At 39.1% G+C, this 25,567-nt stretch overlaps 3 protein-coding genes across 8 annotated transcripts; all 3 read left to right on the forward strand.

Annotated features, from left to right (window-relative positions):
* The first annotated feature begins 140 nt into the window (after window positions 1-140).
* LOC311023972 (semaphorin-4A-like) lies at window positions 141-13,433 on the forward strand. Its single transcript, XM_084026112.1, has 14 exons — window positions 141-440; window positions 5,431-5,591; window positions 5,694-5,756; window positions 5,875-5,973; window positions 6,877-6,973; window positions 7,124-7,246; window positions 8,209-8,336; window positions 8,461-8,642; window positions 8,980-9,118; window positions 10,005-10,185; window positions 10,281-10,396; window positions 10,715-10,878; window positions 11,040-11,110; window positions 11,347-13,433. The coding sequence occupies exons 1-14, from the start codon at window positions 359-361 to the stop codon at window positions 12,096-12,098; spliced, it is 2,358 nt and encodes a 785-aa protein (XP_083882238.1). The 5' UTR covers window positions 141-358; the 3' UTR covers window positions 12,099-13,433.
* Window positions 13,434-14,565: 1,132 nt separating this feature from the next.
* Window positions 14,566-18,707, forward strand: LOC311024465 (membrane-spanning 4-domains subfamily A member 4A-like). 2 transcript variants are annotated; one of them, XM_084026880.1, is made up of 7 exons: window positions 14,566-14,687; window positions 15,949-16,180; window positions 16,670-16,771; window positions 16,884-16,940; window positions 17,091-17,276; window positions 17,453-17,578; window positions 17,785-18,707. In XM_084026880.1, the coding sequence occupies exons 2-7, from the start codon at window positions 15,971-15,973 to the stop codon at window positions 17,902-17,904; spliced, it is 801 nt and encodes a 266-aa protein (XP_083883006.1). In that variant the 5' UTR covers window positions 14,566-14,687; window positions 15,949-15,970; the 3' UTR covers window positions 17,905-18,707. The 2 variants fall into 2 exon arrangements, with proteins under 2 accessions (XP_083883006.1, XP_083883007.1); XM_084026881.1 differs by having other exon boundaries at window positions 14,586-14,687; window positions 15,891-16,180.
* A 442-nt stretch (window positions 18,708-19,149) lies between these two features.
* nudt17 (nudix (nucleoside diphosphate linked moiety X)-type motif 17) lies at window positions 19,150-22,564 on the forward strand. 5 transcript variants are annotated; one of them, XM_084026539.1, is made up of 9 exons: window positions 19,150-19,211; window positions 19,957-20,050; window positions 20,171-20,287; window positions 20,616-20,799; window positions 20,947-20,972; window positions 21,094-21,186; window positions 21,391-21,489; window positions 21,561-21,697; window positions 22,213-22,564. In XM_084026539.1, the coding sequence occupies exons 2-9, from the start codon at window positions 19,976-19,978 to the stop codon at window positions 22,376-22,378; spliced, it is 897 nt and encodes a 298-aa protein (XP_083882665.1). In that variant the 5' UTR covers window positions 19,150-19,211; window positions 19,957-19,975; the 3' UTR covers window positions 22,379-22,564. The 5 variants fall into 5 exon arrangements, with proteins under 5 accessions (XP_083882665.1, XP_083882664.1, XP_083882666.1 ...); XM_084026538.1 differs by having other exon boundaries at window positions 19,154-19,363; XM_084026540.1 differs by having other exon boundaries at window positions 19,158-19,271.
* Window positions 22,565-25,567: the final 3,003 nt, after the last annotated feature.

Raw genomic sequence — 25,567 nt, forward strand, 5'->3', positions numbered from 1 at the left:
AAGAAACTTCCTCCCGTCAGCGCCTGCTCTCAGATCCACAAATGAAACATGAGCGCAGGGTGATGGAGGATGTGAAATTAGTAGAAAACGAGAAACCAAACATCCTGGAATCAGATTAAACTTACTTAATGTAACATTAAGCTGCAGAATGGTGGCGATGTGAGAGTGGCTTTCAGCCCTCTTCCGCCTCCCCCTCCTCCTCCACCTCCGACCTCAGACCACACTAAGTTTTCTGTGGTGAGTCTTTCTGAGTGTTTAGTCACACACTCGCACTCGCCGGTGCGACTAGATCTATAGCATCAACAGCAAGTTGGAACACAATCTTCATCCTCATCCCTCCGTGAGCTTCTCCTCCATCATGGCTCCATCGGTTCTCCTCCTCCTTGGGCTGCTGAGCTCCGTCGGCTCGCTGCTTCCACCACGAACCTCCTTCCTCCTCAGTAAGTCCCACAAATATTCTATCATATTTATCTGTATATATTTATATGTATAATTTATTTATCCTTAATGAAGATGTATGTTATGTCCTGTATTGTTGTATGTTAACATTAAATATGACAAACTAGATACCTAATTATTCAGTATTTTAACATTGTTGAGCTCCTCTGTAGTGAGTATGTGAGTCAATGTTGCAGCACAGAGTTTGGTCACACGGTCACCTCGTCATCCTGATGTTGATGTGAAATATGAATGTGCCTGGAGCAGGATTCCGATGAATCATGTTGTCTGTCTCAATATCAACCGTGTCGACTTCAGGGGCGTTTCTTGTTTGACATCTTGTGAAATCTTCTTCTCTTCCTCTCTGAGAGTTTGACCTTCGCACTGATTCCACTGTTTGTACAGCACCATGTTAGCTTAGCTTAGCATAAAGACTGGAAGCAGAGGGAAACGGCTAGCTTAGCTTAGCATAAAGACTGGAAGCAGAGGGAAACGGCTAGCTTAGCTTGGCATAAAGACTGGAAGCAGAGGGAAACAGCTAGCTTAGCTTAGCTTAGCATAAAGACTGGAAGCAGAGGGAAACAGCTAGCTTAGCTTAGCATAAAGACTTGAAGCAGAGGGAAACAGCTAGCTTAGCTTAGCCTAAATACAGGAAACAGAGGCTATACTGTAGCCAAATACCCGAAAAGAAGGAAATTGGTTTCTGTATGTTGTAAAGGTGAGAATTGACATGAACGTCATTCACTGCTGAAGCAACAGCTCTGATGTGATGCCACACATTTCCTGTTTCACACTCAGAGACTGTGTGTGTGTGTGTGTGTGTGTGTGACCCTCTGGTCCTGCAGGCTGAGGTCTTGGTGGTCTATCAGAGCTGAAGGGGTCTGAGGGGTCTGACAGGTCCTGACAGAGCGAGCATTTTTATTCAATGGGCCTCATTCACCAACCGTTTTTTCAAATAATTTTGTTGTTAAAAATAATTTTGTTCTTAAATCCCACTTTAACTTTCTGGCATTTGCCAATGCTTTCTTATGTGTTTTACTCCGAAGATACTTTTGCACATTTAAGTGCCGACGTGTGTGCAAAATGATTGGTTATTGTGTTTTCTTCAATTCTACTGTTTGTATAATACTATAGGATTTAGATTACAATAATGTTTGTATCATTTATCATCTTGTTCAATTATTATTTTCATTATATTCCAAAGCATTATGGCCTTATAAAATAAAATAAAAAAATGCTACACCTACACATTAATTGCTATATATTACTAAACCTTTCTGTGGGTTTGTGCCTTGAACAAGGAGATGCTTCTGCATGACTCATATATGCATATTTGAGTCATTCATTCCAAAATTCCAGTAACGGTGGGCACTGGGCTCTATTCTCTATTCCGATAATGACGTTTATTTTTATGAGATGGAGATTATGCCCTGGCCCCCTGGTTGATAACACCACCCACCAACCCTCAGACACGAGTCAAACAAACTGGACTTTGGGGGTCAAACGTGCTTGGGCACAGTGTACGGATTGCCTGTGAGTCCATCCTTAATTATTAAGATGATCAATTATCAAATGTGTTCTTGTCAGTAAACCTGTTTCCAGATGGAATCAGCCTAAACACACAACACTGAAGGTCGTGACAGTTCGGTTCAATCCAGCTCACAAGTTGCAAAAAGTTCTGGAAGTTGTGGAAGGAGTACTGACATCATTTACTGTAGTTAACGTACTAATACCTCAGGGTCTGTCATAACTAAATGTCCTGCATTCAAAATGTGTCAAAAAATATACTCAAACTACCAAAAATCATTATGCAGAATTATGTTTGTTATATTATTGTATATCATTATTGATGCATATATGTGTTCATCACTTAAATGCTGCAGCTCGAAAAAAGGTGGAGCTCATTTTAACGACTTTATATACTGATTATAGTTTAATATATAATAATATATAACCATTTATTAGTTGATTATCTATTGTTTTAGGCTTCTCTCACTGGAAAACTTTTCCATGAACTGAATTCATTGTGAGAATCAACATTTTGACAAACCGCTGCCACTCAGTGACAGAAACAGAGAAACGTCCCACACCAACCAGTCTTAGTCAGTGTTACCATGGTAGCAGACTTGAATTATGACTGCGGTGAGACTGGTAAAGAGAAGTGACTCCAACTACACAAAGTGAGACCAACTCGGGTGAGACCAGTCGATAGGTTTGGATGTTCCTTTCAGTTTTTTTTCCATCACCTGAGCAACATGAAGTTTGTTCCATGTTCCTCAAGTTCTTCAAGCCCAAATCCTCAGTCCTCTTCTCTTTTACAGTTACATGCTTTCATCAGGCCTTTCCTTACGATACCCACGTTTACACACCTCCCTTTCAACCATTCAACTCAATTATATGCCGATGACGCAGTGCTATATACATCTAGTACCGATAAGTCAGATATTGAAAGATCCCTTCAATCACACCTTACCCTTGTTCAGAAATGGCTTGTATGTAACAAACTAATTTTAAATAAAAATAAATCATGCAGTATGTTATTTGGTACCAGACAAGGCCTTGGTAACTCTGCTGATCTGACTTTATCATTTAATGAAGAATCACCACTGAAACAAGTAGTGAGCTTTAAATATCTTGGTGTTTGGCTCGACCCAACTCTTTCATTTAAGCAGCATATTGAGACGATTTCTAAAAAACTCAGCTGTAATCTTGCTATTCTTTACCGTCATATAAACTGTTTCACCTTTCAGATGAGAAAAATAATTGTTTCTCAACTATTACTTCCTGTATTGGATTATGCTGATATTGTATATCAGAATACATTTGAGGTACATCTTAAATCCCTCAATGTAATTTATAATAGTCTTTTCAGATTTATTTTAAGGTGTCCATATCTAACTCACCACTGTTCTATGTACCAAACACTAAACTGGTTATCCCCCCATGCTCGAAGATGCTACCACTGGTTCCAGTTCATCTTTAAATGCATCCATTTCAACTACCCTTCTTATTTAAAACAATCCCTGTTACCATACACACCCTCATACCCACTAAGACATATTCAGCAACCTTTTTTCTTTATCCCAAGAACCAACAAAGAAATTGGGAGACGTTCATTTAAATTTAAAGCTCCTTCTGACTGGAACACCCTGCCTAGTTCCATAAGAACTATTAGCTCATTTCGTCTATTTAAAAATACACTTTTGCCCTTCCTTGTGGAACCATGTACCTGCTACTAGTGTTAGAATCTTCGAGCTCCTCCTATCATATGTGTGTGATTATCTGACATGGCTATTGTGTATGCATGGCCATTGTACTTTTGTGTTATTGTGTTGCATAGTGCAACAGTCTTGTATTATATTGTGTCACAATGCCATGAAAAGATTTGTCATGCAGTAGTGTTGATCGTCTGCATTGGTGTGTGTTGTGTGGTTGTATATGTCAAGTCAATTGGCAATTGTTATAATTGCAGCAGGTGGGGATGGAGGGGTTTTGGGATTGGTGTCTGGATAGGTGGGTTGATGAGAGCCTCTATGTTTCTATGTATTTATGTATGTTATGTCTGTTGCTGTAACAATGTCTTGTCTTGTATTATTGTATGTTGGACCCCCTTGAAAACGAGATGACTGTTCATCTCAAGGGGTTATCCATAAATAAACTTCAAACTCTTTATACTCTGGTCACCTGTTAGAACCTTATTTAGATATCATTGTGCAGCAGTTGCAGATTAAAGTGCAAAAGCCAAATGAACAGGTCTGGTCTTCAACCAGCACTTTTCATTACTGGATGTGGCAGTGAGAACAGATCGGTAAGAAAGTCTCTACTAAGGACAGCTGTTATTCATTTACACAAGTTAAGTTACGACATAATTATCTGAATACAAAATCTCTAGTTGCTTCATCCCAACCGATCGTTTCACGTTAACCATGTTGCGTTGTGCGTTTCTGTCAGCGAGATACAAGGCTTATGTGAAACTCGTTTGTGGTTCAGAAACATTCAACATGTCCATCATGGTTTGTAGAAACATACAATGCAATATTAATTTCTGGGTGAACATTTAAAACTCTGCCACTGAACATTCCTGACGTTAAATACCACTTCATCAACTTTGGCCTGTTAAATATTAGGTCAGGTTTCTAATAAACAATGTCATTTTATTTCCTTTTCCTACCTTAAAGCTGCTGAAGAAGAACATAGTCATATTTGATCTGTTTTAACTCTCTAGTCTAAGTCATGGCGGCCGTGCTAGCTTTGAGTCTGACTATGTTGCATTGTCATTTACCATCCACCAAAACCAAACATCATACTGCTGCTGTGATTATGGTTGGTGATTTTAATTTCCATATATGATGAAACAAATGCCCCAGCAAGTGATTTTATTAGTTCAACAGGAATAACCTTTGACCTATTTTTTTATTTTGGTTGGACTTTCCCAGGATCCTCTGAAGCTGGATTGACCCTCATTTGTAGACACTTTGGACAAAAGTATGCAAAGTCGTGCAAAATAGAGAACAGATAAATGTGTCGCAATGACAAAGTGTGAAAGTCTCACATCCAGAAACAGCCCTCGTGTGAAGCTGCGAGTCGTCTTATGTATCGGCTTGTATTCTTGTATCAGCTCGGTAGTTCCCTGAAGATGTGAACCACATCCTCTCCAAACCTGAACCCACTTAGTCGGCCTCAGAAACAGGAAGTCTCTATGTGGGTCGGCTGACAACTGAAGCAGCGTGTGGTGTTGTTGCTATTTTGTATTGTTCTTTTCTCTCACCTCCTGTTATATAGTCTGTTTGCACTTAAAATCAGATGTCTGTTTAGACCCAACATTAAACATGAGACAACATTAATAACCTCCTGGTTTCAGACATGGTGCATGCTGGGAAGGCTGGGGGCTCCTGAGACTGCTCACAACTGTTCTTTGAGTCTTATTGTCCAACAGTTAGTCTGAAAAGCGTTGCCTCACTGCAGTTTTGTGACTGTTTTTTTTGTGTCCAGACTCTAAAATCAGACCTCTGGTCCGCTTCAGTCTGCCCGACGTCCACAACACGACCAATCTGTTGCTAAGCGACGATGGCTACACTCTGTACGTAGGGGCGCGTGACACCGTCCTCTCATTGGACGTCAGTCAGAGCGACGTTATCAGCCTGAATAGGAAGGTGAGCTACAGTCGGGCTACTTAAACTCCCATGATGCTCTGATGTATAAGTGGCCTGAGTTCTTTATACATAAAGTCCTCCATCTGTCTGTCTATTGTCCAGGTGGAGTGGCGTCCGTCCGATGAGGAAATACGCAAATGTGAAAGTAAAGGGAAGAATGCAACGGTACTTAAGGCACATGTGAATGAATGAGTGAAAAGACACAAGTAGCGACAAACAAACAAACTGACTGTCTGTCTGCCTGTCTATCTGTCCGTCCATCTGTCCGTCTCTCTTTCTTCAGGTCGACTGTCCAAATTTTGTGAGCGTCCTGCATCCGATGAACTCCTCCCATCTGTTTGTGTGCGGCAGCTTCGCCTACAGCCCCCGTGATGCCTTCATCGTACGTCAACACAGAAACTCCCAAAGTATCAGGTTTCATTCCGGTTGGTCAATGAACAGAGTAGATTTAGAGTTGGCCCGCTGGCTAGTTGAATTGGCCTGCTCGAAACTATGTAGTAAACTGTATACTCTATGTTCTGGACTGTATACTATATACTCTACAGTATTCTACTGCATACTAAGGCTCTACTAAAGTACTGTACTGCATACTATATACTCTACAGTAGCCTATATATTCTACTGCATACTATACACTCTACTAAACTACTGTACTGCATACTATATACTCTACAGCATATATTCTACTGCATACTATACACTCTACTAACCTACTCTACTTCATACTATATACTCTTGAATATATATTCTACTGCATACTATACACTCTTCTAAACTACTGTACTGCATACTCTAGAATAAATATTCTACTGCATACTATATACTCAACAGTATATGTTACTGCATACTATACACTCTACTAAACAACTGTACTGCATACTATATACTCTACAGCATATATTCTACTGCATACTATACACTCTACTAAACTACTCTACTTCATACTATATACTCTACTGCATACTATATACTCAACAGTATATATTCTACTGCATACTATACACTCTACTAAACTACTCTAGCCTACTGCATACTATACACTCTACTAAACTACTCTAGCCTACTGCATACTATACACTCTACTAAACCACTGTACTGCATACTATATACTCGACAATATATGCTACTGCATACTATACACTCAACTAAACTACTGTACTGCATACTATATACTCTATATTCTACTGCATACTATACACTCTATACTAATTAACACCTGATGGATGAAAGTATGACAGTCAGGTTGTAATCAACTGAGCTATGTTTGTTGTTTCGTCTCCCTCAGGACACAGAAAGCTTCTCGATGGACAAACACGGCCATGATAAAGCTAAAGTTCACTGTCCGTTCAGCCCCGTCCAGAAGCACACCTCCATCACCATCGGTCAGTCAGCCCTCTGGTCTCATGACGGAAGTGTATTTATGACCAAAACACTGAACTAACAATGGATGCTTTGTTGAATCAAATGAAAACTTCAGTTCCTATACTAAACTGGAGTTGTCAACATCAGCTGTTCTGTTTACTGGCGTGCAGACGGCGAGCTGTTCACCGCCACAACGACCGACTTCAGAGGAGTCAAACCACAGATTTCTCGACACTTCAGCAAAGATGGCCGCCAAGATGTCAGCCAGGATACGTCCATCAGTTTGCTGGAAGGTGAGTGACGATGATTTCATTAGTGAGTCTGCAGGACACTAGCTGGTCATTTCAGTCATCATATTATCTCCAGGGAAAAACAGCCTTTTCTGTTTTTTGACTTTCCCAGAATCCCTTTGTGTTTTTGAACTGTTGAATAAGCAGGAATAAACAGTGTTGTGGTGAGTCACAAAGGGGAAGAAGAAAATCCCTTGTCTGAATTGGCAGCTTGAAATATAAACCAAGGCATCGACATTGGCAGGGTTGGTGGTCCAATTCCCAGACTAAAGGTTCACCTAGCTAATTAGCTAGACATCCGCCTGCGTCTCTTCCTATTGAGCTGTGACAATACACTAGTGTGTCACCATAACAACTAACAACAATCCCCATTTTCTTTGTACATGACCCCGACAACAGTTGAATGTCTGTTCTATAATGTGTGGTTTGGACTCTTAGCTCTGTGAGAATGTTAGAGGAAGATCGTAGTCTTTAATGAATACAGGAAAAAAATCGAAGTGAGATAGGGCAACATGTTTACTTTATTAATATTTAACCATCTATTATTATTATCTGGATCACTGCAGAGGAAATGCCTGAGTGGTGCCATGAGTTCTTTTTAAAGGGTAAAGATACATCAACTCACATACTTTCAACCAAACTACACTGGGTTGAGGCTTCAGAAGCGACAGACCGTTGTTCCTATTTTCTGTCCACAATGATTCACTTCCTCCTTGTCTTAAAAGAAATGTCTCAATGTGCCTCTCGCTTCTGTTTTACTCCATCTTCCTATGAACTGACTATTCCCAGATGGTGTGATTATTTTATAAAGGAGATTCAATAAATAAGGAGCAATATCCTCCTTTAAATGATTCTTCTATCTCCACGTAGCTTCTTCATCAGCTCTCAGAGCTTTTCCCCCTGAATTCATACCTCATGGCATGACCTTCAGTTCCCCCCATCTGTCATCACTTCCTGTATTTCAGAGCCAACATTTGTCAGCTCGTCTTCAGACCCGTCACAGAGGAAACTCTACTTCTTCTTTAGCGAAGTTGGGAAAGAGTTCAACTTCGTGGACGATCTGCAAATCGCCCGAGTGGCCCAAGTCTGCAAGGTGACCTTAAACACAGATAATATGATCATACACAAATGTTTAAAGTTTTGATGCTATTTGGTTTTGTACATGGAGGACAAATGCAAGAGCTAAATAATACACGTTGTTGTCTCTGCGTCCACAGGACGACGTTGGTGGACAGAGGACTCTGCAGAATAAGTGGACGTCCTTTGCCAAAGCCCCTCTGCTCTGTCGGTTCCCTAAACGGCTTCCCTTCAACGTTCTCCAGGATGTGTTCACCCTCCAGCCACTAGAGGGCAACAACACCTCCAACACTTTGTTCTATGCTGTCTTCACCTCTCAGTGGTGGGTGTACTATACTGTGCAGGTCCTCTATCAGAGCTCTGGGAACCTGAGGGTTCTGTACAGTAGCTGTTTCTTGGACTGTGCTCTTCTGGAGAGAAATCTTAGATGTTGATCCTGGAAACTGTTGGATCCACTGTCACATTTTGTGGGTTTGAGCCCTGAGTTCTCCGATTACCACCAGTAGATGCCATCAACATTGTACCAGTAGTTTTTCTGTAATCCCAAACAGACAAACTAAACAGAAAATGAACCTCCTTATGGGAGGTAATAACTAGTCCCTATGTTGGAGGTAAAACAGTTCAGAGAGAGTGATCCTCAAATCACTGATCTTGTTCAGGTCCTCCGGTCCAGAATCTGCTGTGTGCGTCTTTAAGCTGCAGGACATCAGGGCCGTGTTCGCTGGGAACTACAGGACCTTCAAGATGGAGACCAGCGAGTGGACTCCAGTGCAGGAGAAACACTCCTACCTGGGAAAGGTAAGAGTCAAATACTGCAGCGGTAAAAGTTTACAATCAGTGAAGTCATAAGCCCTGTTGTTGTTTTATTATGAAGTTTAAAAACAAGTATCTACAAAAAACTTTCAATGGACAAACAGTGAAACAAAACAAACAAACGGCTCCACAGTAGTGAATAGTACATTTTAATAATATGTCCACTGACGCAGTGAGTATCCGTTTTTCATACAGATGAATCCTTGATCTTAAAAAGCAAGTTATTTAATAATACTGTAACTCTGATAAAATACGATCTTCTGCATGATAAAGAGAAATTAAAATTTGATTATTTTCTGTTTCAAACAATAAAATGGTAGCTCTAAAATATGTATAATCTAGAACATTATAACTGATGATAAAACATTTTGTTCGAGCCGGTCAGGAAGTTTTTGTCAGGGACTTAATCTTTCAACTAAACTGACACAGGGATGTGGTTTTGCAGTTGTACTGCCCCCTGGTGGTCACATTTAGCTTCAGGTAACCAACATAACACACAGCATACAAATGTTTTTACATAACACGCATTCCAGCCTGGTCTTCTAAAAATTGCATTCCCATACAATGAAACTGCATTATTTTTTTTCTTTCAATTTATAATTACATGTTTTAAACGCGACCATAATCAGGGGGGAAATGCATTTCCTTTGAAAGTAATTGAAAATGTTTAGTTGTTCCAACTGATCCGAAATAAGTTACGATTAAAAACGTATATCTGGATAATTTGCAGGCGTGTCAGTTAAAATAAAAGTATGCATATTAGTAAAATATTAACTTAAGGCTTATATATAAATATATAGTAATAATTATTTTCAAAATATTGATTGAACTCATGTGACTGTGTGACTCTCCCTCCACGTCCTCCTGATAGTGTGGACTGGACAGCGCTACGGATTCTGAATTAGCACAGGTGAAGAAGAGTTTCCTGACCAGTGACAGCATCAGAGGCAGTCCGATCGTTGTCTCCTCGGGGCAGCGATACAGTAACGTGGCTGCGATGAGGACACAGGCAGCCAATGGCAAACAGTATAATGTCCTTTTCCTCCTTTCAGGTGAGTTGTTGTACTCAATGGTACTGATGTTTCACATGGGAATCTATATTCTGTATTAAAGCATGTTTATAATCTCTCTCTCTCTCTATGTCCAGAGTCTGGTTTCCTCCACAAAGTGGTTTTGCTGGATCAGGGTGCGTTGGTCATTGAGGAGATTCAGGTCTTCACACAACCTCAGCGGGTCAAAAGCATTGTTCTCTCCTCCTCCAAGGTAAACCTCACTGAGAGATGATGATATCATATTTCACTGTCTATACTGTGACATCGATCCCTTAAATAAGGTGTCTGTAGTTGCATTGGGCCATTGTGGGAAATGTCATTGGCAATATTTTGTTCACAGATTATTGCACCAAAGGGATAAAGAACCCTTTAAATAGACACAAAAATGGGGAGGATTTAGATCGTACACTGGGAGCCAAACAACCAATAGATTGTACACACAACCAATAGATTGCATTTTCGTGACACTTTCATGAACTGCCATGAGTGTTGTACCGAGTACATTTGTCAGTGTCTTCTGGTCCTGTAGGGAGTACTCTATGTGGGGACATCGGAGGGAGTGACCGCCGTACCTGTGGCCAGGTGCTCCATCTACACAAGCTGCAGCCAGTGTGTTCTGGCCAGAGATCCTTTCTGTGGATGGAATCGGACCAGTAGTGTCTGCACCAGTGTGGTCGGGACTTCCAACGACATGTATGTGGAAGTTACCTTTTTTACTTTATATTTTGGAGTGGGGTGGGGGGTAATACTATATTATATTATAATAATAAAGGAAACTGACGCATTTGGCTTTTTTCTTTATGATACTTTGTATTAAACCTGTGAAATGACTGAAAGGGTGGTTTGCTCCTCAGGGCTCAAGACCTGAAAGACGGCAATGTGGGAGAACAATGTCGGGGAGAAACCAGGCGCAGCCAGGTCAAAGGTAAAAGATTTTTCAATGAAAAATATTAAATCAGACAATGTGAAGCAATGTATTATGGAGATGTGACCTTTAAATCTACATATTTTTCATGTGATTAGTTTGCATGTCAATGCATTTTTTTTTAACTGTTGTTTTGAGATATTATAACCAAAATGGTGAGCTGCTAGCATGGCTAAGAAAAAAATGAGCTCCATCCCCACTTATTATTCTAAATTCTAATATTTTGTGTCTGACAGAAGTCAATGTTGATTTGAATGAAGCAGTGAGGCTTCAGTGTCTGAAACCTTCAAACCTGGCCACTCTGACCTGGACCTCGCGTCGATTCAAAAACCTGCCAGAGAAACGATTTATCCGGTCAGCTGACGGCGGCCTGAGCTTCGTGGCCACCGCAGACACATTCGGGACCTACCAATGTGAGGCAGAGGAAGGTGGGTACAAGGAGGTCATTGCAAGTTATAACGTCTGGCAAGTTCCTTCTCCGCGCTCCATCAGCCCCAAATACCCTATGACCGACAACATAGACGGGATCTACGAGGACATTGAAACTGAGGAACCAATGTACTTGACGATGCAACCCTCTAGAGACAAAGAGGACTACTGGATGATGGAAGGTGATAAATTCACCACAAATATTGAAGGTGAGATCGACTCCAATGAAGAAGATACTGGATTGAAAAACAACAATGGTTTGGACTCCGTCCCCACCTCCAAAAGAGACGGCGAGTCCTGGATGGAGCCGCTCGATGAGCCTGTCGTTAAAGAAAGAAGTTACTACAGTGAGCTGGTTGTTGTCGCCCTCCTACTGGCAACCTGCATTTGTGTCCTGATACTCGGAGGCCTCAGCATGTGGCGCCAAAGGAAAGCTGGCCTCAAAATGAGTCCTCTGGTCAGTCCGGAGGATGGCAGCAAAACAAACCAGTACTTGGAGAGTGTTCCCTCTCTGAGCAGCCCAGAGGATGCTGGTCCTGAACTGAAGGTGGTGGAGTAACATCGGCAAGAGCTTGTCTCGTTTGATCAAATCCTCTAAACATCGTCCCTAAAGTCATATTTCCAGAGCAATAGAATAGGACACTGAATGTTTTCAGTGGTCATTTGACTATAGTATAAAAAAGTGTGGATGAAACTGGCATAGCCTACTTAGTTAGTTTGTTGTTTACTGCCAACAAACACTTTCACTTTCACCCATCAGAACATCCAAAATGTTGATTGGCCGACGAACGCCGACACCTTCAGTGTTCACAGTTTTTCTTGAACATTTGTTGCACATTGTACATTATTAATAGTTACATTGTTTATGCAGTGTAATACATTACAGACAAAGAAACAATTTAAAAAATGTTACATGAAATAATGTCCGTAAATTGTCCATAAATTGTCCGTAAAAAAGCCAACAGTCGTGGACAGAATATGAGACGTGAACACTCATGGTCCTTTAGCGTTAATACATTTTTAACCTGTTTTGTTGTCGTTTTGCGGCTTTCTGTTAATTTGGTGTCTTTTTTTAGGTCTCTTGTGAGTCTTTGTGGTCATTTTAAGTTTTTTTGTGGACACCAATCAGATTACGTGGAGTGCTCTTACCACCATTCTGGCCCCGCCCCTTCAGATTCAGACTTTTTAATCTGATCGCAAACTTCCAGTTCTGAAAAATGAAGCCAATGCTGAAGGTCATTGAAGCTGCGATCTCTCTGCTGGCCATCAGGGTTAGGGTCAATATAATATATAAGAATGACTTTATTGTGAAAACGTTTATTATTAAAGAATGTGTTTATTGAAATCAGGGATTAAGGCTGATGACTATTGAGTCCTGTCTTTTATTGATATATTTTAATGTGAGTTAATGTGAAACTCAGTGAGTGAACGCTGTCTGTCACTGAATGTAACTGAGATGTGAAACCTGCTGTTAGTCAAAGAGTTTGACATGTTTAGATTTAATAATTAAATCATCCTTTATTTTTTTATGTTTAACTGTCTTCTTCTTGAGTCTCAAAACTATAAAATGTGACCCTGATGAATATTTATTGTTTTGTTTATTTAGAATCGAAATTGGTAATGCTGTTTTAAATGGATTCATCGTCATTTATGATCACGGCCGTAAATGTAATTCTAATTTTGATCCAATGTGTGTTTTATTGATGATGATCATTTTAGTGTGCATTTTGTTTTATTTGTGTTTAAAAAAATGGCAGTTTTCAATATTTTTTCTGACCTCATATGAAAGAAAATGCTGCCATCTACTGACCAAAGAAATGTAATAAAGAAACAACAAACCTGTGTTTTCTTGCACCCTCAGTTTTTATGGATAATAAAACTCTTCTTTCATTTATCATGTCAACTGTGTTGTTTAAAATAGTATGTATGAAAAAGATTTGAACAAGATTTAAATCTCTTTAAAAATATGCTTTTGAAATAAATAAACTGTATAATTAATATAGTTATTGCAACCTTTATTTATTTCAAGATGTAGGCCTATTTAATACTATATATATTATATCACATTGATATCACATCAAAGTTTAGCTTGCTTGCTTTACATCACTGCTCCATACATTTGCTTACATTAACGAGTTTGATGAAGTTTAAAATGCTAACTCATTATTATGAGATATTAACTCATTACAATGGCGTACAGGATGTCCTTTACAGCACCGTGGCTTTAATGGCCTTCCATACTTTCCGTGAATAAACAGACGTTGGATTCAGACGTGTGTTCTTGGAAGTGACGCTGTGGAGATTCACATGTTGCCTTCACGGGTTATCGGATTACTCAGAATCTAGCTGTATTACTTACAAACTCACCTCAGTCAGAGCCGGTTATGAGTCTAAACGGAAATAAACCCACAGATGTGTACAGTATGCAGAATAAACGAATTAAAGACATGAATTATTGACAAACAAATGGAAGCTTCTCACTGCTGCAAAACATTAAAAGTAAGGGGAACCATTCCCCCCAATATTCAAATATGCTCATCATGCCACCTCAAATATATCGTATATCTTTCTAAATGTATTAAATAACTGGAAAACTAGAATGGAAGAAGAGTTATGTACAAGTTTTTTGATAACCAGCTGATTTACCAGTGCGGCAGAGAAAAGGAGACGCAGGAGAGTGGAAGAGTAGAAGATAACAATTGCAATACAATTTTGAATTATTTTAACAGGAAAATTTCATTTGATGATTGAATAGGGCATCAACAGTTGATGACAAGCTAATAAGTTTCTACTTATATACAGTCATGTTTTATATCTGTATACAGTATATGGTTTCTACCTCTTTTTTTCAAAAATGTTTATGAATTTCTACTATTTTATAAAAATTAAACAAAAGTAATTAATTAACTGCTTGTGCTGTAAGGTCCTACTTTTACAAAGAAGAATAAACAGAAGGCGATAGTTTTGCTTTTTTATTCCACTCGAAAGTAACTTGTTTGGCTGGTCGTCCAGATTTCCGTGTTTACCATGAGCCCCTGAAGGCAGCATCGTTCCATCCTGATCCTGGAAATAATCACAAGTGAAGTTCAGCGAAGTTCACGTTAGAAAGCTTCCGAGTGTCCGCGTGGAACCGACGACGTAACTTCAGGTAATAATATCCAGAAAACATTTACTTTTGTATTTAGCAGCCTTTGTGTTCACAATATTCGAAGCTACTCTTTTACGCCTCGCGCATTTACAGATGTATCGTTAATATCTGTTTACATGAACGTTTAGCTAACAGCGGCCTGTTTTATCTGCCTGTTGTTCATAATAACCAAATGATGGGAACGTGACATCTTAATTAATAACACGTGTGTGTTATCAATGAGCCAACATGTAATATTAAAGTAAAAAAACAACAATAATTCCAAAAAATGACCACTTCCTGTTTATGCGGTATTGAAGTCCACACCAGACTCCCTTTAAAATGTGGTGAATTTAAGATATCTTCGCTTACTAGGTGATTTAGACTCGTGTATGATGCCGTTTTCAGAGGTTTCCTGTCTCAATAGGCTTTTAGGTAAATTCGGTCGACATAATATAAACCAGCTTTAATTACAAGCACCGCTGCTGGGTGTAAAACGTGTTCGACAGACCTGACCAGGATGTGGTGAATAATTGGGGTTGGATTGAACTAAAGTACTGAGGCATTGAGGTATGCTTGAGTATTTCCATTTTCTGCTATGTTCAAATTATCCTCCACTACATACATGTTATTACTCCACTACATTTATTTAGAGTAATTATGACGTCATTAAAATGAGCTGCACATTTGCCAGCTCATTATTATGACGTCATTAAAATGAGCTGCACATTTACCAGCTCAAACAATTCTAATACAATAATATGACATATATACTACACAATGAGTACTAGTTTACTTTTGTTACTTTGACTACATTTTGATACTTTTGTACGTTAATTCTAATTTTGAATCCTTGTAACAGCATTTCAACACTGAGGTATTAGTACATTTACTGTAGTAAAATATTAAATATGTCTTCCATCTCTGGTTGATGAAGCTTCACAGTCTTCTGATATAAAGTTGTATTCTTTGTTGCAGCATGTAAAGTAACAGCTGGTGGGGTAGAGACATTTTAACTACTCTATATTATGTTGGAAAGTGTGTTTAAATTTTTTCCTCATTAATCATGTTTAATTTGTAAAATATTGTTTTGCAAAGTTTAAATCCTTACTTAAATCCTTGATTGTAAATCAATAAGTCGAGAAGCTGCGGAATGATCCACAATCTATTCATTTTGATTCACGTTTGAATTCATTAAGGCCTCCGATTGGACGGTTCTTACAGCAGTGCCCTCTGGGACTTGAAGTTGACCTGTCTCCTCTGTGTCTTGTTCTGGACACAGCGAGTGACCTCTGACCTCTACCATGACGTCCACATCTGTCACCACGCTCGGTGGAGTGGTGGTCGTCACTCAGGTCATCCCGAAGGCGGAAAGTGGCATCCAGTTGCAGTCTGCAAATCAGGCCCCGCCCCCACCCACAGAGGCCACGCCTCCTGCCACACAGACTCTCCCCAGCTCCAAGATGGATGACATGACCGCAGCCTTCCTGAAGGGGGAGCCACTGAGCCTCGGGGTGAGACGTGTGAATTATGAATACAACAGATGAATTTCTATCAGATATGTACCGTTTTCATGTGCATCACATATTCATAATAGTTTGGGAATGATCGGCCTACTCTGCAATTCTTATTCTGTTCTATTTATGGGATTATGGTTTACTGAATTGTCCTGCAGGAGTCACTATTTCTTCTTATTTCATATTATATATTATATTATATATATACATTTCACAATCACATTCATATCTTCTCGGTATATAAAGTTGTAAATTATCCCCCAACCAAACTAACCGTTTGAGCCCCCGAATTGCTGCACATGATAATAAATAATATCGTGTGGCACAAATTTACAGGACATTGAAGGCACCATAGTGTAAGACTCTGAAATGAGGCATTCAGCAGGATTTGTTTGCTTAAGTTAAAGATGTGAGTCCTTCTTCCACCACAGTGATGATGTAATACTGCGTAGTAATAGAGCCGTGTGTGTGTGTGTGTGTTCTCAGGTTGTCCAGATCTTCATCGGCCTGCTGTGTATTGTCTTCAGTGTGACCGCCGCCTTCTCACCGACCCTGATCGTCCACGCTCCGTTCTGCATTGGCGCCATCGTACGCAGACTTTACTCTCTCGTAGCGAGTGATGATAAATAATCTTGTCAGAACTCTGGTTTAAATCCGCGGAAATTAGGATAATAAAACGTGTCTCTCTGCTGTCGTTTAGTTCTTGGTCTCTGGCTATCTGGCTGTGGTGGCGGCGAGACGGACTTCAGTCAGACTGGTGAGTTTTAACTTCATCTCACAACACGATCGAAATATATGTGAAAAATGAATAGGCATAGAACGTGTATAACGTTTCTCTTTAAATGTGGTATATGTATTATTGTTTGATTGAGCAGAGTCTCAGTTTGAGTGTCTGCTCTGGGTTCAGGTCTGTGCGTGTCTGATGTGGAATCTGTTCAGCATCCTGCTGGGCCTGGGGGGTGTGGCCTATAACTGCTGGCTGCTGGCTGACCACGCCCCCTCTCGTCGCCTCTGTGACACCGGGAGCTCCGATGGGTTCGTGCCAACGGATGAAGACAGGAGGAAATGCAGCGAAACGTTACGTCTGCTTGATGTGAGTTCATCACTCTGACCGATCTGGGTCTCTAGTCCGGACTGTCCAGTACACCTCAGTTCAGGACTACAGGTCTGCCTCGTGTAAAGACAAACGGCGCCCCGTGTGATGTTATCTGGTCTGATGCTTCTATGAAGCCGCATGTCGTGACTCCTGGTTGTTTGTGCACGTTGCAGGTGTGCGTTTACGGACTCCTCGGTCTCCTCCTGGTTCTGCTGGTCCTGCAGGTTTGTGTCACCATCACCATCTGTGTTTTCTCAGGCAAAGCTCTCCGACGCCGAGACCGCTACGTCCCCGTCAAGGTGAGACTTTTGTATGCATGAGCAGATGACTTTATTCATTTTTAACAGGTAGTTAAAAACAACAGTTAACATAAAGTTTAAGACCAGCACACTTTTTAAATGATGTAATTACCATTTTTTTTAAGTGACCGCTGAGGCGTAAAAGTTGTCTCAAATTCCGTCAAAAACATGATAGAAGAGTTTATCAGAGACTTTTTGGCTTCCAGGTGGAGGTCGATGATGTCAGCGCTCTGTTCCCCGACGCAGCGTCCGGGCTCGACAGCGACGTCTCCCTGCTGGACAGTGAAGGAGTCGAAACCTCCACATCACCTCCAAACTCTCCGTGAGAGGAGAGGACAACGCCTCTGAATACCACTTGTAATACTACTAGTATTACTACGGGAAAACCAAAGCAGAGTGCTAATCATACTGTGACTCTGCCTGTGATTATAATCGTACAAATCTTTCTCTCTTTCTTGCCATTTTGCGCTGCATTCAGGGTCAGATTCTACATTAAGGTTGATTCCAAGACTAGTAACTGTCTCTCCAAGTCTGCCATCAACAGAGAGTCAGATGTCAGGACGTGGAGATTTCATCAAACAGCAGGAATCAGATTGTTAAGATAGAAAACTGAAACGTCTTATTTTAATGCCAAATTCACCAGAAGACACTTAAAGAAAGGGCTGGCTTGTCGAAAGCTTTTCACAGCTTATCTAATGTTTGTCCCGAGCAAGACAAAGTTAAACGGACACGTTTTTGAAGGGAGTTTGGTGACAAAGAAGCAACACTGTTTAGTAACTGGCGTGTGAATTTGTGTCCTTGTGCATGTGGTCATTTAATATGAATGTATTTTTAATTAAATTGGGAAAAATGGGAAGTGATACAATACATTTATGTACACTTTGATGTTCTGCTTTCATCTGAAAGGTAATAATAATAATGCACTTTACAAGAAACCACACTAGAACAACAATCGGAATAAAAAACTGGTATTCTCAGTTTGTTATGAAAATCTGTAAATATTCCCAAAAACCAAGAACAATCCGTTTTGAATGCGACAATGTTTGCACTGTGTGAAGCTTTTGTGTTTGTATTTGTCTCTTTTCTGTCTGAATTTAAATTCAATACATTGACTTATTTTCCCACGTTGGTTTGTCTCATTCTTGAATGGATTAGCTGATCAACAGAAAACGATTCACCATTAATAGTGATCATCTACCTTTAAGTCAAAGACTGAAGTCATTAACTGTTTAGTGACCGAACATAATGATATCATAACTAAGTTGTGTGCCTATATATATGTATGAAACATTTCTTGCACTGCAACATTACAGTAATGGGGACATTAATGCATCAATAATTATAATACAATAATGTATTATTCCATATGATGAGTACTTTTGGAAGTTTAAGTATATTTTGATAAGAATACTTTTGTACTTTAACTCACGTAATATTTTCAATGCATGAGTATTTCTACACTGTGGTATTACTACTACTACTATTACTACTTTTACTAACGATTGGAGTTGTTTTTTAAGCACTTCACTCACTCGTTGTTCCTGAAGGCTTTATTTTGAAGTTCTTAACCGGATGTAGAATCCGGTTAAAACGAGCTAAAGAACGCTAGCTGATGTCTCTTCGCTGACTGCAGGTTTCTGCTCTTACTTCTGTGTTTCTCGGAACTATTTAAATGGAAACGCAGACATTAAAGGTCAATGTAGAAAACGCTTCTGTGTTATTCCCGCTGAATGAACCGATGTAACGGCATTTAATGTTCGCTGATGTTGACGTGTTTGTTGACAGGTCAGTCGAACATGTTGCCCGTTTTCTTTGTAAGCTAGCTTAGTATGTGAACGTGAGTGTGTTAGCAACATGCTAACTGATCCTGTATGACACAGAACTGATTAACTACATGATTAAAATCATCAACATGTTAGCTAACGAGCATTTATTGTCATTGCCTTAACACGGTTTAAGAGACAAAACAAAGACAGAAGGCCATTATTATTTTCATTTTCGATTAATCGATTAATAGTAGAAAAATGTTTGTCACATGACAAAACCTGACTGTTGTTTGTATGACTGACATTTAAGTCAATATTTAATTAATCTAAATGTCTGAGAAAAGATAATTGTGGCTATGAAATACATCCTGAATTGATGAAAAAAAACCTATAAATTAGTAAATATAGTAAAATAAAATAAACAATATGTTTTTATTTTACCAGGACTGCTTTAATTGATTTCAGGGGGCTTTTTCACGCGTCTGTATTTTTTTGTTTGTTATATTTTTATTTTTTTATTTCATGCTTAATAAAATGGCATTTTCTTGTGTATGTGATTTTAAAATAATTGTATGGCAGCAGTTGCATCAACATCTAATATGTATTTGACAGAAGAAGCATAAACCCCAGCATGGATAAAGTCAGGAGGGTCCTGGTTCATGTTTGTAAGGACCGAGCCGCTCCGCAGCGAGCTCAGTTTGTTCAGGTCAGTTCAGACTGATTTACTTTCTCACATTTAAGAACTTTTCCTAAACTGTTAGCTTGTTCCTTTAACAGAACACAAAAGTTCCTCCTGGACTCCGTTTTCTTCTTCTACTCTTCCCAGAGTGTAACAGGTTACTTCAGCGACTGTGGGGATGATGAAGTGGAGGTGAACTGCTCGCTGGAGAAAAATCAGTTTGTCCTTTACAGAGGAGACAAAGGACGAGGGACACCTCTGAAGGTCAGACACATATTTACCTCCTGTAAAATGTAATATTATACTTGTATTATATTTACCCCACTGTGTTTATAAGTATGGGGCATTTAGGGTCACTTTCTGAAGCATCAACACACGTATCAGTACACCTGAAGAACAGACATTTTTTACCCTTGTATGTATATTTGCTTTAGCTTATTTTACCCCTCCACCTTTAATATTTATTTTTTTTTATTTTACCCTTCTGTCTTTAATATGTTTACTGCTTTTTTGTAATTTTACTCCTTTATATTTAATATTATCCCCTCATTTTGTCATCTTATGACATTCCTGTCATCCTCTTCTCTCCTAGAGACCGGCCTTCTGTCCCATCAAACACCTGTCCGTCAAGGAAGCAGCTGCAATCTCATTAGACGTTCAGCAGCGTGGAGTAGATGTGGGCGTGGCTATCATCCTGCAGACAGCCAATCAGAGAGTGTTGCTGACACGGCGGTCAAAGGGGCTTCGTATATTTCCCAATGTCTGGGTTCCTCCAGGTCTGACAACCACTGATGTGTGTTAACGGTTCAGTTGCATTGTGGGAAATGTAGAATGCAGTGTGTTTGGAACCGAAGGCAGGATGTCTGTCTCTTTAACTTGGAAGTGCAGTAGCGCTCATGTTTCGTGTCTTCGCATCTTTTTAGGCGGCCATATTGAGCTCGATGAGACGGTAAATAACAATCTGTTTATCATCATTACGTCATGTGACTTCTGCTCAGTGTTTCTTCTTCTTCACCGAATTAAAACGTATTTTTCACGCCAAAATAAACCTTGTAATTGTGTGTATGTAGATGCTGGATGCAGGCCTCCGGGAGTTAAAGGAAGAAACTGGACTGAAACTGGAACCAGAGGGACTTTCTCCAAAAATATTAGGACTCTGGGAGGTGAGGGATGTAGTTTCACATGCATTTTCTGTCAATTAGTTAATAGATTAATGGAGTTTCATTCATATATAAACATCAGATTTTATAGACTTTATAAAGTTTTGTGTAAAAATATGAATCTGTAAAGTAACTAAACTGCCAGATAAAGAAGATGTACAGCTTTGATATATGCGTCTGTCTCCTGTCCTTCTGTCTGTCCACCAGTCAGTCTATCCCGCCATGTTGTCCAGAGGACTTCCTCAGAGACATCACATAGTTATCTACATGCTGCTGCACTGCCCCCTCTCTCACCTGCAGCTACAGGTGCGTTGTCACTCGTATGTGACCTCAGTATGTCCAGCAGAGTACGACTTCATGTTGCCTCCACCCTGCAGGGCTCTCTCAGACCGTCTCCTGCTGAGGTCAGTGCCTGTCTGTGGGCCGACGGCCGGCTGGTCAGAGCCATCGTGTCCGCTGTCGATGGAGACGGAGAACTAAAGCTTCAACTGGACGACCTGCAGAGCAGCGTCAGGTATTACAGCTGGATACAAAATATCGCAATATTTGAAGGTTATATTGCCATATTTTTGAATCTCCTCTAAAGCACTTCATGAATGTACATTTTACCCTTTGGTACTTACAATCACACCAGTATGAGTCTTTGCTTGAAAAAATTATTAGTAACACTACATCGCCATCTAGCGGTGAGAAGAAGCTTTGTGTTTTCTTTTTTTGCAGTGGGGATATAAATAATTAACATAAATACCTCTGTTGTCAACCGAAAAAAACCTTCAGAAAAAAAATTCTAACATATTTTTTGTTTTTATCAAACATTATTTGGGAAATCAAATATTTAAAGAGCAGCCATTATATGTTTTATAGCTTTGTGTATGTTTCTTTCTTTCTATAATTGACCATTGTACTATTATGAAAACTAATTTCTGATAGCAAGCATACAGGTGTCATGGTGACATTTTAGAAACACAAATAATTAAGTCCTCGCGAGCCTGTTTCACAGTGACCTTTGACCTCCTGTTGTGTCTCCAGTGTGTCCCAGGTGTCCACAGGTGGAACTCTGACTGACTGCTCTCTGCCTCTGGAGGTGTTGCTCAATCGGGTGCCATTCAGCGGCCCGGACGTGGAGCGGGTCAGCACCGGGACCAAGTTTGCCCTGGAGCTGTGGTTGAGGAGCCAGGCCACCCCTGACCTCTGACATCTAACACCCTGCAGGTATTAGGAAGGACTGATCTTGAATATCTACCAGCTGTGTTGAAACCTTGAACCTGGACTTCATTTTGCACCCCGGGCGGCAACTTCTGGTTCCATATGGACAGACATGTCCTCACCGCGTCCATATGGAATGAAACATTTCAGTAATTAAAATATAATTAAAACCATATTTGAGACTTTCATGTTATGTTTCTGGTGAGTATGTTTTGACAGAAAACTGAGCAGAAACCACTACTATTATTATCTAACCAAACGTTAAACATCTGTAGTGTAACAACCCGACAATTAACACAAAAATTCACAAGAGCAATTCCAGAGGGGGGCAACGTCACGAGGTGCAGTGGTGGGAGGTGGACTCATCAGGATTTAGGAAAGGACGGCCGCGGTGCTCAGAGAATCCGACTGGCCCTTCAATAATGGATTACAAAAAGCACATCGTCCACTTCTCCCCATGTTGTTGGTTCTATGAACAGCTCGTTATCTGACTGGCTCTGAAAGTTTCTCTTTCTTTCTTTCTCAAAATAATCACAAACATTCTAAATATAATGAGAAACTTGCTAACAAATAACGAGAAAAAGTTTTTTTCTTTGCAAATTTTTTTTGCATTTGCATTATGATAAGTCACTAAAAGTTCAGTTCATGTCAATGGCATTAATGAAGCGTGTTTGTTCTGTTAGTAAGAGGAAGACCAGCGCATATTATGCTGAAAACATTGTAACAACCCCCGTGTGTGTGTGTGTTTGTATGAGAGTGGGTCTGTGTGTTTCTGATTATGACTTTACCACCTCCTTATTAGTGTGACATTACTTTGCTCTGATTGGTCAGAAGGCGGTGCTTTCTCTTATCTTGAACATCATCTCCTTCGTATGATTGCCAGTCAGCAGCTCTCAGGTCGTCATCATGTCGCTGAGACAAAAGCTGTGAATAAACAAGTAAAAGTCTGCAGTGTTGACAGAGCCGAGCCGGAGCTGTTCCCTCTGATAACAAACACCTGAGTAACAGGTGTGTTCTCTTATGAAGGTTCCTGATTGAGCTGACCTAAAGTATCTTAGCATGATAAGAGCTGTTTGCATTCTCTAAATGCTTAGGAAAGGTACTTTGATGCTTCCTTTCTTATCTCCTTTAGCATAGGAAACACTGGACCATCCTTTACCAAAGGAAATGAGATAACGCCATCCCACAATACCTTGCAACATTTAAAGTGACACACCAACAAACGATATGCTTAGCTTTTGTCTTTACACGTTGATAAATATCAGTGGATGACACACAACCATTTCAAATTATATGCATTTTTTTTTTATTTCAAACATGTTACAAATAAGTAAAAAACAACAACTAAAATAACAAATGAAGTAAATATTAAATATAACATACTATCAAAAAGACATATCCTCATAAACAACATTCATAATCACTATAAATAAATATTAAAAGGTCTGTAAAGGAGGAAAAATAGACCCGACCCCTTCTCCATAACTCAAACAAACATACCTAATTCATCTATGAACTCTTGTGAGGAGAAGTTCATATTCCCTTTTAATGTCAATTCCAACCTTGGAAATCCAACCTATTTTAGTCCCATGGAGGGGAAATTGACATTGTTACAGCAGTAATAACCTCCAGGAGGCGCTGCTGCTGCTATAATTTTTTAATATTCAATTTTTACAGTTTCAGGACAATATAAAAATAAATAACTAAACATATTTCAATATTGAATTGACTAATATTGATGAACGTAGATTGAATTTAACATTTATCATGTTAAATATAGCTGAATTATAAAGTAAAAATACCACAGTGTAACAACATACTCTATGATATGTGATAACAGAAATTATTATTTCAAATAAATCAAACAGTATTTGTATTTTATTGTTATGTCATACATGTTTCCAATGAAGATTCTTAATCTGCAGAGTAATTCAAGCTGTAAACCTTAAAAGTGCAATATCTCACCCAGAAGTGCAATGTAACTGATAGGGGGAGATGGAGATGATCAAACTCAAGATTAAACATCTAAAAATAAACAACTTTTATTCACAAAACTAACTGAACTTGAAAGTAGAGAGTGAGAGAAAGTTTGAGCTCTTTCAGTGTGTTTGTAGTGAGTCATGAAGCCCCGCCCACTCTCTTTATGTTGCTATCAGCTCCATCACTCTCATATCCAACACGTGTTACATTCCTCAGCTGCTCCGCCTCGCTCCACGCCTTGGCTTCAGTCTCTGTCTTTGTGAAGCTCTTTGTGATGGAAAATAATAATAATGATAATACTAAACATGGACTTTAGTTTGAAAAAGAGGAATCAAACCTGCTTCGATGAGGATCCACTTTCAGAATGATCCTTCCCGCTTCAAACACAATATAGGCTTACTGAAAAAACTGGCACACAGACGCAGCTGCCAAACTGAAATTTGATGATAAATTACAGTGGCGATTACAACAGTTTAGAAAGGAAATGTAAAAAACACATGCAGTATAATTCTGTATCAGATGCATGTTCGAGATGTTCACAATGCAAAAATGCTTCATGAATGGAATTAAGTTACATCAGTAACAATATTCTCACAATTAAAAATATAACACAAATATATTCATGACAGTTGAGTTTTATATCAAACATAAAGTCAAGTCAGTGTGAACATTTAGACTTAATACAATTCTAATTAAATCTCAGAAAATATGTTATACGATACAAGGGATCAATGTTTTAATTTAAGTTAAGTTTAATTCAATACATGATAACTGGTATAATCAATCAGAAATATAGTACAGTGATAGCAGTGACATGTATTGCTATTAAAATACATAAAAAATATAAGAAAAGTATACATTTCATCGAATTGAATTTGATCATAAAAAAGAGTGAATTTATTATTTTATTAAAGATTGTTTTGTAATGATTAAAAAATAAAATACAGAATATGACCAGAGCTGATTTATGGAAATATGAATATTGTTATTATTGTCAGTTATAACAGGGACCATAATCTTTTTAATTTCAAAATATATAATATATATAATTATTGTAATGCTAAGATTTCCGAATAAGAATATTGTTAATATTGTAAGAGAGAATTTTGTATTTTGTATAGCATTTTTGTTGGATGAAACCAATATATAATTTATAAAATCAATCAATCAATAAATCAATCAATCAATCAATAAATAA

The sequence above is a fragment of the Eutrigla gurnardus genome (genome assembly GCF_963514095.1).
Source record: "Eutrigla gurnardus genome assembly, chromosome: 14".
NCBI lineage: Eukaryota > Metazoa > Chordata > Actinopteri > Perciformes > Triglidae > Eutrigla > Eutrigla gurnardus.

What these genes read in the sequence shown, in the direction of transcription:
- LOC311023972 (XM_084026112.1), top strand. Translation starts at nt 359, where the DNA reads ATGGCTCCATCGGTTCTCCTCCTCCTTGGGCTGCTGAGCTCCGTCGGC. An exon ending in ACGAACCTCCTTCCTCCTCA is followed by an intron (nt 441 to 5,430) that starts GTAAGTCCCACA and finishes TTTTGTGTCCAG; the next exon opens with ACTCTAAAATCAGACCTCTG. An exon ending in TTGTTCTCTCCTCCTCCAAG is followed by an intron (nt 10,397 to 10,714) that starts GTAAACCTCACT and finishes CTGGTCCTGTAG; the next exon opens with GGAGTACTCTATGTGGGGAC.
- LOC311024465 (XM_084026880.1), top strand. Translation starts at nt 15,971, where the DNA reads ATGACGTCCACATCTGTCACCACGCTCGGTGGAGTGGTGGTCGTCACT. An exon ending in GGGAGCCACTGAGCCTCGGG is followed by an intron (nt 16,181 to 16,669) that starts GTGAGACGTGTG and finishes GTGTGTTCTCAG; the next exon opens with GTTGTCCAGATCTTCATCGG. An exon ending in GACGGACTTCAGTCAGACTG is followed by an intron (nt 16,941 to 17,090) that starts GTGAGTTTTAAC and finishes CTCTGGGTTCAG; the next exon opens with GTCTGTGCGTGTCTGATGTG.
- nudt17 (XM_084026538.1), top strand. Translation starts at nt 19,332, where the DNA reads ATGTTCGCTGATGTTGACGTGTTTGTTGACAG. An exon ending in GTTGACGTGTTTGTTGACAG is followed by an intron (nt 19,364 to 19,956) that starts GTCAGTCGAACA and finishes TGTATTTGACAG; the next exon opens with AAGAAGCATAAACCCCAGCA. An exon ending in GACCTGCAGAGCAGCGTCAG is followed by an intron (nt 21,698 to 22,212) that starts GTATTACAGCTG and finishes TTGTGTCTCCAG; the next exon opens with TGTGTCCCAGGTGTCCACAG.